Raw genomic sequence first — 10,130 nt, 5'->3', positions numbered from 1 at the left:
ACAACATGGATGAACCTTGAGGACATCATGCTGAGTGAAATAAGCCAGACATAGAAGGACAAACACTGTGTGATTCCACTTGTATGAGGTCCGTAAAGGAATCAGATTCATAGGAACAGAAAGCAGAATGGAGGGTGCCAGGGGCTGGGGGAGGGGATGAGGAGTTAGTGTTTCATGGGGACAGAGTTTCAGATTTACAAGATGAAAAGAGTTCTGGGGATGATGGTGGTGGTGGCTCTGCAACAGTGTGAAAAGTACTTAATGCCACTAAACTGTACATTTAAAAATGGTTAAGATGGCAAATTTTGTTATGTGTACTTTAACAATAAAAAAAGGAAAAAAATGTGTATTGTAGAAACCAGAAAATACAGCAATCCCCTTCCTCAAATTTTGAGCAAACAGCTATCAAAAAAAGTGGCAGATGTGGTGTGGAAGACGGAGAAATGCCTTTGAAGCTGGAGCTGGGATGTCAGGGGGGTGCCTCGCTGGCCAGGCTGAGGGGCACAAGCTGCTCCTTCCCACGGGACCCCCTTGGGTGATGGCGGGGCTGCCTTAGGGACATTCCTATGGCCCTGGAGAGGCTTCAAGGTCATGGGCATGGACACAAGCAGGACCCTACCTTGCATCCCCATCCCAGGTGGGAGGGGCCAGGAGGGAATGAGTGAAGGGCTGAGACCCCCTGAGAACTCCTGACATTCCAGGAGGCCAAGGCACCTTGTGCAGCAGCCTCTGCGGAGAGAGCCGTGGGGGTGCAGGAAGACAGGCATCTCGGAGAGAAAACTGGAGGGCCACCCGTCCCGGTCAGCAAGGCCAGAGCAGACCAGGAGGGGCAGGCCCTACGGCCATGGCCAGGGCCTGGTGACTCGTGGACTGGTGTGATGAGGGCCAGCCAGGCCGGGGGCCGGTAACCCGGGCCTGCACCTGTGTCCCGGTACCCACACCTGCTCTTCCCAGCACAAGGCCAGCCTTGGGGCGGGGGGAGAGAAAACAGAAACAGAAGTGACGTTAGCACGTGGTCTGCCCACATTCCGGCAGGTGTGAGTAAAGGAGGCCCTGACCCGGGGCTGCGGGCCAGATCAGCAGCTCCCAGCAAGGGGCTGACAGGGCCAGGCCAGTGTCCAGCTCGGACTTGGGGTCCTGCTGCCGAGGGAGCACAGCGGGGCCTGCCCTCCGAGGACGCCCCCCCGGGAACTTCTGCTCAAAGGAGCTACGCATACTTATTCCGTCCTTTTGAACTTGTGTCTTTACACTTGTAACAACATGGAGTTGGGTCTTGCTTTTTTGTTGCTGTTTTTAGACCATCGAATAGCCTCTGCCCTGAGGTGTTCAGACACCCTGAACCACGACAGACACAGCTGAGCTTCAGCGCCACCTTGCTGTGTCCCATTTGTTCTTTGTCCCTTCTTTCCTCTTTTTGCCTTATTTTGGATTAAATGAGCATTTTTAAAAACATCCCATTTGATCTCCTTTACTGGCTTATTTCGATTTCACCCGTTTTTTCCACTCATGTTCCTTTTTTGCTCCAGGATCTGATCCAGGACGCCACGTTGCATTTAGAATAAATGAAAGAATGTAGCCTCAGCCTGGGTGCTTTAGGATTTATCTTTTATTTCTCAGTCTACCTTCAAGTGATGGTTCCGCTCTTCACACGAGAATCTTAAAACAGTGTACTTCCATTTCTGGGCTTTGCGCTGTTGTCATAAATTTTGTTTCCACATATGTCAAAACCCCCAAAATACACTGTTATTATTTTCACTTTCAAGAGTCAATTGTCTTTTTAACATTTTAAACATTTTTTTATCAGTAAAATATATGTAAGTTTTACCATTTTAACCATTTTTTAAGCGTGCAGTTCGGTGGCATTAAGTACTTCACATTGTTGTGCAGCCATCACCACCATCCATCTCCAGAACTTTTTTTTTTTGCTGAGGAAGATTGGCCCTGAGCTAACATCTGTGCCAATCCTCCTCTATTTTGTATGTGGGCTGCCAGCACAGCATGGCTGCCTACGAGTGGTGTAGGTCCGTGCCTGGGAACGGAACCTGGGCCGTTAAAGCGGAGTGTGCCGAACTCAACCACTAGGCCACAGGGCTGGCCCCCATCTCCAGAACTTTTCATCTTCACAAACTGAAAACTCTGTCCCCATAAAACACTAACTCCTCCTCCTCCCCGAGCCCCTGGCACCCACCATTCTGCTTTCTGTCTCTGAATCTGACTCCTCTAGGGACCTCATATGAGTGGAATCACACAGAATTTGTCCTTTTGTGACTGGCTTATTTCACTGTGAACATAACGTCCTCAAAGTTCATCTGTGTTGTAGCAGGTGTCAGGATTTCCTTCTTTTTTAATTAAGGCTGAGTAATATTCCATTGTATGGATGGACCACATTTTGTCTATGGACATCAATGGACACTTGGGTTGCTTCTACCTTCTGGCTGTTGTGAATGATGCTGCTGTGACGTGGGTGTACGAATAACCTGCTTTCAATTCTTTTGTGTATACACCCAGAGGCTGGATTGCTGGAACACATGGTAATTCTATTTTTAATTTTTTAGGAGCCACCATACTGTTTCCACAGTGGCTGCACCGTTTTACATTCCCACCAGCAGCGCACAGGATTAAATTTCTCCTCATCCTCACGAACATTTGTTTTCTCACAGTGGCCATCCTGATAGGTGTGAGGTGCTATCTTCTCGTGGTTTTGACTTGCATCTCCCTAATGATTAGTGACGTGGAGCAGCTTTCCATGTGCTTACTGCGGTCATGGTCTGCAGGTGGACACCTGGGGGCCCCAGGCTCTACAGGAAGCCAGGTGAGAGGATGCGGCCCCACGAGGACAGCCAATGGATAGCTCACTGTTTCTGGTGCTCCTGGCACAGACTGCCTGTCAGCCACAGCACTCAGGCCAGTTGCGCGGGAACAGCTTCAGAATGTTCCCAATTCAGAAAGCCCCCAGGGAGTCACCTGCAATCCCACTCTAAGTAGCCTCACCCCCCACCAGCAATTGGCCGGCCCGACACCCCTCTCTGTAGCCTCCCTGTGTGGCCCCTCATCCCTGTTTCAGTGGTTTGATGCTCCGCCTGCGGCAGCAAACCTCACTCTGGGCCCGGCTCCAACCCATCACCCAGCTTCCTCTAAGAATCCGTACCTGCCCTCCGACCATCCCCGGGGGGCCAGGGGCCCACAGTGCTGAGGTGGCCCTGCAGGGGACCCTAATGTGTGGGAAACAGGACCCAAGCGCCAGCCAAGGAGGACCCGCAGCCTGCTCATCCGAGACTCTGTCTGTGCTTCCTCTTCTGTCCTCATGGCCACCCCACCACCTCCCACCCCGACTCCTTTCTCTTCAGGTCACACAAACGGCACTACCCCAGAGAGTGAGGACGTTGCCCCCATGGCCAACACTCCTGGAGGGCAGGGACTGTCAGGTCACCTTGGGCCCCTCCATGCAGGCACCCGGAAAAGCAAGTGGACACCCAGATGGGGATGTTACAGTGGCACTTCAGGGACATCAGCCCTCTTCCCGAGGTGCGCTGGCACCATGGTTACACACTGTGCGGTCAGAGCACCTGGGTTCAAATCCTTCCTACCGTCCTGGCTGGGTTATGATAAGCAGCCCACCTGGACTTGTTTCCCCACCTGTAAGATGGGGTGATGGGCATGCGCCTCACACAAGCTTGGTGGGCACTAACTGAGCTGCACTGTGAGAGCAGGCACGGAGGCCTGCACACCTCCGCGGCTCCCTCCAGCCCCCGGCCGCCACGCACTCCAGGAGGCGACACCCTCACAAACTATTACCGAGTGAGCCCTCTGTCCAAATATAAAAGGGTTTATTCATCTCTATCCTCAGGAATACAAAATATAAAATGCAAGGCCGCCCCGCCCGCCTGCCCCGCTTCTCCAGGTTGACACCGGTGCAGCCGTCCAGGCAGGGCTGCCGTCCATGCACGGCCCTCAGGCTTCAAACATGGCACAGCTGGCACAGAGCACCTTCTCGTGGACGTCACTGCAGCTGCAACACCACAGGGAGGAGAGAGAAGAGCTGGTGTTAGGGGCCGAGTTGTGTCCCCCCAAATGTCTACGCTGAGCTGCTAACCCTCCACGTGGGGACCTATGTGGCTACAGGGCTGCTGGCTGCACTCCAAACTAGTTCAGATGAGGCCACACTGCAGTGGGTGGGCCCTGACCCCATAGGACCGGTGTCCTTAGGAAAAGAACACCACATGATGAGGAAGACCCCCCCCACACACACACAGAGGGAGGGAGACTGGAGGACACGGGGAAAAGGCCTGAAGATCTTCCCTAACTGCCACCAAAGGAACCAGCCCTGCGACGCCCCAATCCCGGAGCATGAGAGGATAACTGTCTGTCGTCTAAGCCACCTGTCCACCTGTGGTGCATGTCAGAGCAGCCCGAGCTGACTGGGACAGCCGACCAGCCCGTCTGGGGCCCAACCCAGGTTTCAAATCTGATGGAAGCCCCCAGAACCCTCCCAGGTGTCCAGGTAGGATTTATGGATCACGATGGTTCATGTTGGAAGCATGTCAAATAGGTAAGAATGAGGAAATTCAGCAAATTGTCAGGAGATCCTGAAGGACAGGAAATTGGCAATGTGCTACAGGAAACACGAGGCAGGACCTTCCGTCTGAGGGGAAGGAAGCCAGGGCTGCGGATGCCCGGTCTGTAGGATCAGGAGCCCGTGGACTGTAGGTGAGCTGTGACCTGCAGCTAAGCGCTGAGCCCCAAGGATGACCAGGTGAGGGCAGGTCACCTATGACCACTAAGCCTGGAGCAAGTCATCTGTTTGTAAAACGGGGCAGAGACCCCCAGCCCTGGGTGTGGCCGTGTGTCCACTGCCACGTCGCCGTGAATTCTGTGGGTAACTGCGGAGAAGAAAGCAGGAGGAGAAGCAGGAGGAGAAGCAGGAGGAGACTAGCGTGGGAAGTCCTGTGAGGACCCATGCGGGGCAGGAGGAAGTTCCAGCACAGGCAGCCGGTGGGAGGAGGGTGCCTGCCTCTCTCCTCAACCTGCCCTCTGCTGTGTTCCACCCTGCCCAAGCGAGAAGGCCGCTGGGCACTGGGAAGGCCCTGCCCTCTTCAGTTTACACACAAATAGGAAGAGAAGAATGAAGTTGGTGGAAACAAAAGAAAGAAAAGTCCACATTCATAATTTGCCGACACATAATCCCCAAGCTGGGTGGTGTGAGACTCCCCCAGTCCCGTGTCCCACTGCCCAGGCCTGCCGCCGCCCACCCTGCCTGGCTCCCCGGTCTCTGGCCGCGGCCCACCTAAGAGGTGTGTTCTCAACTTTCCGAGCGTGGTTTCAGACTGCTGGGACTCAGCCAGTCTGAGGTCCACGGAACCGGCTCCGAGCCTGTCGAGGGGACTTGCCTTTCTTAGAGGGCGCTGTTCGCCCCACCTGTCAGCCAAGAGTGGCTGCTGGGTGGGACCGGGGCCTGGTGCCTCACGAGCAGGGACGGGATCCAGACACACACACTCACGGAACAAGCTGAGCAAACACCACATCTCCTGCTCCAGACAGCCTGTACCAACTCGATGCACAGAGACGGGCTAACTGCCACGTGCGTCTGCTTCCACCTGCCGGGGTTTCCTCCTATAGAGGAAAACCCACAGGAAACGGTCCTAACTTGAGGGCTTAAAGGACCAAAACATGCATGGTAAGATAGAGGACCGACAATCTAGGACAGAGCTAGCGACCTGTGAGACCTGGATTTCCTTCAGAAAGGACTGCAAAGACTTCAGAAAAACTTCAGGTTGGGTGAAGCATTTATCGCCGTCACGGCACCCCGCTAGGCCATGCCAGATGGGCCCGTTCTCCCAACGGCCTAGCCCCCAACCTGGCTGGGGCGCCGCCTGCTTGGGCACCTTGCAGTCGAGCACTTACTCCACGAGGGCGCACAGCGCGCAGACCACAGCCCCACAGCCGCAGCAGGTGCGCACGCACAGCCCGCACAGGGCACGCTCACACTGGCCACACACCGCCTTCCCATCCACGGCTCGCACGCACGAGGAGCAGGCTCCGGACGCTGTCCCGGACGCGTCTATGGGGAAGAAACGCCACCCGTCAGCCCTGGGAGGGGACTCGTGGTGCTGGGTACTGCAGGACCACCGCCTTCCCCAGCCGAGGACAGAGAGCTGACCCACCTCCCGCAGCTGATCTACCACTGGGTCCTCACGACAACCAGCAAGCAAGTATAGCACAGAGCTTTGTGTCTAGGGGGAGATCCCAGGGGCCAGGGAGCACGCGACGGGGTGGTTTCCATGATTCTGGGCGAGCGCTCCTTCCCTCACCGCTACCCAGACCTCCCGCTACTGAGATGTCAGGACTGGAGGGAGCAGCTCCTCCCCCGACTGCCTGCACCAGAACCCTCAGGGCCTCCACCCTGTGTGTCTAGCATCTGTGCCTCAAACCGTGGCTCCTGCGCCACCAGTTAACAAAGAGGTTCCTGGGCCCCACCCAGACCCGGGGCTGGGCCGGAGACTGTGGTTTTTAACCAGCGGCATGGGTGACAGTCTGAGACACACACAACACTGCACAGGGACCTAATCGGGAGGGTTCCACCTGGACGGGACTGTGTGGGGGAGCTGCAGGTGGAGAGCAGGTGGGACCCCCAGGTGGGTTTGTGCTCCTTTTCTGATCTCGCAGTTAGAAGCTGTTTCACAATGCCCAGACTTGGATGGCGGCAGAGGCTCCTGATGTCAGGAGACTTCCGGTGTTCACCCAGCTCCTGAGACTCTGGGCCCAGCTCCTGCCTGCCCGGGAAGGTAAAGTTCCTGGGCAGACAGTGTCACAAATGCAGAGAACTGCACTTGCCACATCCATCCTGGGCACATAGCTGTGAAGTGCCGGCTGTCAGCCTCACTCACCAGCTTCAGAGGCCTGGGCTCGGCTTCTGGTCAGTCGGCCGTCCGCTCCGATTAGCATCTGCCCACGTGCAGCCCGAGAGGCCTCCGTGGGGCTGGGCTTTGGGGACTCCGGCAGGTCAACAATGGCACAGCCTTCCTCCCACACGTGGTCCATGTAGGCCTGGGCCCCTCGAAAAAGGAGTTGCTTGGTCTTCTCTGGGGAAGACAAATCATTCCTTCCATTTACACCTTTGCAGCATGGAAGCCCTCGCATAGCCAGTCTGTCCTGCAAGCTGGGCATGGTGAGGCCTCCTTCGTGCTCTGTCATCACGTCACCCTGGCCTATGCTGCTCCCTGGTGAGCTGAGCCCCACTCTGCCCTCCCACCTCTCCTTTCCTAGGCTCAGCTGCCACCTCCTGCAGGAAAGTTCTGGACCCTACAGCTGCAGCCGGGCTCCCTCTTCTGTCACTCTGCTCATTATCCACAAAGCTCTCTGGATGAGCGGCCTCACCTCACTGCTGTTCCTCTCCTCCCCAGCACCCTGCAAGCCGGCTATGTATGGCACAGAGGGAGCTCTGCGCTGTGAGGCACTAATTCACAGCTGGAGGCTCAGAGCTGTGCCTGCGACCCCCAGGCAGTGTGCACCCTCTTCCCCTCCCGCAGAGCTGCTGGCAAAAGATGAGGCAGCACCCAGCTCCTGACAAAGGTATCCCAAAAATTTCCAGACCTCTCTGGGCCGTGGACACTCTCCCACCCCTGGAGGTGAAGTGGCTGCTCAGCACCCAGAGCAGTGGTTTTTCATTGGACTACATGTCAGTCACCCAGGGGCTTTCACAGGACCAAATGCCTGGTGCCAGCCCCAGAAATGCTTTGTTTGTGTTCTTCTGCCTTGTCCCAACAGAGCCCGGGTGCAGATCCCAGAAGCTACTGGCTCTATGTGAAATCGACAGGAAAACAGTTATCAGGTAACTCAAACAGAGTGGCTGATGATGACCCTGCCACACCCAGCTCCTCCCACAGGAAGGAATTATAATGGGATGGGAATGGGGGCAGTCACGTGATGACTGCTAATGCTTGTCTTCAAGGGCTTCTAGTCCATTCAAGGTAAGGAGGCCAGGGTTTGGGCTTGGAATTCGTTACACATGAGTTCAAACTGGGTGTCCTGCTCTGATTACTGAACGACCAGGGGGCCCAGCACTCTCCCTGACAGGGCCCTGTGAGTGACAAGCCCCTGTAAACGCCCCAGGATGATGTGGTCAAGGGAGAGGGTGAAGAGCTAGACTGAGTCCCGTTCGTTTTTAACTCTTCTTTCTGCCTGCTCAGTGTTTACACATTTTGAACATGCTGATGGGGGCGCACACAGTCCCCACAGCTTCACTCTTCTTTATCTGATGGGGGGAGCAGCAGGAGAAAGAGAACTGGGGCCTCCTGAGGCTGGGTTCTTCCCCACATGCCCAAAGCACAGCAGCACCACTCCATTACAAACAGCCAGGTCATTTCCTAACTCGGCCATGGGGGTGAACCTTGTGCCCCCAACCACTAGGTAAGTAAACTCCACTTTGTAGCTGCCTCAGGGTATTAGTCACCCCAAACTGATAATCAATAATATCGATGCACCTAAAAATCTGCGTCAGAAAGCCAGATGAGAAGCCCTCCGATAGCTCACTACACTCACACATCACCTTGAATGGGACATTCCAGCCACACCGAGTCCTACTGCGCTCTCCTGCTTCCTTGCTTTTGCATACTCTGTTCCCTCTCCCTGGAGTTCCCCTTCTCTCCCTCTCTGCCTGCCTTAACTCCTACTCACTCTGCAGGGTTCTGCTTAGTCTCTGTTCCTCCAGGAGACCTCTGACACCCCTGCAGGGGGGTCTGCCCTGATGACCTCTGGAGATTCCTTCTCCTGCTGGTCCCCCAGTGGACCGGGGAGCTCCCGCCAGGCAAGGTCTCCGCGCGCTACAGTGCCTGGCAGGGAGGGCGCGCTCCACAAACACCTCTGAGGTTGGAATGGGTACTTCTGCCGGCTTACTCCACCCAGGACGTCCCGCTCCCCGACCTCTCTCTGGGCTTGAGGAATCCTAGTGCTAACGAGACCAGGGCTGGTCACTGGTCGAGCACCTCCCGCAGGACAGAGCCCCCAGGCAGTACGTTTAGGGGGCCAGTGGGCGCCAGGGGCAGGGACACTTCCTGTGGCCAGCGCGGGTGGACGTGGACGCATTCAGGCCCCACTCACTGCTCCCAAGCCCCGGCCGGACGGCTGGTCCCGCAGCCTCCAGGCTCCCGGGGCCGCGGCCTGCGGAGACCGCCCGCCCAGGGCCCGCGTCGCCCGAGGGCGCCCAACCCCGCACTCACCGAAGATCTCCCGTGAGTACCGCTCGGCGCACACGCCGCGGCTCAGCTCCCTCTGGCCCACGCGGACCTTGAGCTGCAGCGGGGCCGCGTCCGCGAAGGGGCAGCCCCGCTTGGGCATGGCCGCGGCCCGGAGCGGCGCAGCCCGCCAGCCGCGCCTCGCCGCGACCCGTGACGTCACAGCCTCGCGCCAAGTCCCGCGCGGGACGGGGGCGGGGCTCGCGTGCGGCGCGGTGCGGGATAGGCCGGGAGCGAGGGTGTGGGCGGGGCTTGTGCGAGGCGCAGCGCAGGATAGGCCGGGGGCGAGGACGGGGGCGGGGCTCGTGCGCCGGGGACGCGACTCGGCGGCGCGGGAACCGCCACGGGCTAGGTCGAGTGTCGGAGTGGGCAGGTCGGGGGCGGGGCGAGTTGGCGGCGCGGGAGAGGCCGAGGACGGGGGCGGGACTCGCGCGCGGCGCGGTGCAGGATAGGCCATGGGCGAGGGCGGGGGCGGGGCTCATGCGCCGGAGGGCGGGGCTCGGCGGCGCGGGAAAGGCCGAGGGCGACATCGAGTAGAGAGTCGGCGTGATGGCGCAGGAGGGCGTGGGGTGTCCCACCTTTTTTTTTTAGTCCATAAACAACTGTCGAAACTGGTTATATTTCCTCGTTTAAATCACCAAAATTCTAGGATGATTCACTTTTTCCTAATTTTTAATTTGGAGGAATTCCCAGCCCTCCCGGAAGTGGAGGGTGACGTATGAACGCCCCGGGGTCACGTCATCGGCCGCGCTCCTGGCCCCGCCGCGTCATGCGGAGCACGCCCGTCACGTCCGGACCCCGCGACGCGGGCGCCGGGCGTGTTCTGACGGAGCTACGCGTCGCCCCTGCGCAGGCGCTCTCTGCCCAGCTTGCCTCCGTGGCCTGGCGGTGCGCTTTCCA

General features: G+C 57.6%; 1 protein-coding gene across 1 annotated transcript; it reads right to left on the bottom strand.

The window, feature by feature from the left end:
* Positions 1-3,785: 3,785 nt before the first annotated feature.
* On the bottom strand, positions 3,786-9,371 carry SIVA1 (SIVA1 apoptosis inducing factor). Its single transcript, XM_058567854.1, has 4 exons — positions 9,216-9,371; positions 6,885-7,079; positions 5,902-6,058; positions 3,786-4,009 (listed from the first exon to the last, which is right to left on the bottom strand). The coding sequence occupies exons 1-4, from the start codon at positions 9,331-9,333 to the stop codon at positions 3,952-3,954; spliced, it is 528 nt and encodes a 175-aa protein (XP_058423837.1). The 5' UTR covers positions 9,334-9,371; the 3' UTR covers positions 3,786-3,951.
* Between the last annotated feature and the right edge of the window lie 759 nt (positions 9,372-10,130).

This window comes from Diceros bicornis, chromosome 24, assembly GCF_020826845.1.
Source record: "Diceros bicornis minor isolate mBicDic1 chromosome 24, mDicBic1.mat.cur, whole genome shotgun sequence".
Classification (NCBI taxonomy): Eukaryota; Metazoa; Chordata; class Mammalia; order Perissodactyla; family Rhinocerotidae; genus Diceros; species Diceros bicornis.
The sequence above is the reverse complement of the archived record's forward strand: the minus strand, read 5'-3'. Positions and strand labels throughout refer to the sequence as shown.

Bases quoted from the DNA above. Each gene is read 5' to 3' on its own strand.
- SIVA1 (XM_058567854.1), bottom strand. From the start codon at position 9,333: ATGCCCAAGCGGGGCTGCCCCTTCGCGGACGCGGCCCCGCTGCAGCTC. The intron at 6,059-6,884 runs GTGAGTGAGGCT...TCTTCCCCATAG, and splicing joins AGCCCAGGCCTCTGAAGCTG to ACGCGTCCGGGACAGCGTCC. The intron at 4,010-5,901 runs GTAAGTGCTCGA...GTGGTGTTGCAG, and splicing joins GCGCTGTGCGCCCTCGTGGA to CTGCAGTGACGTCCACGAGA.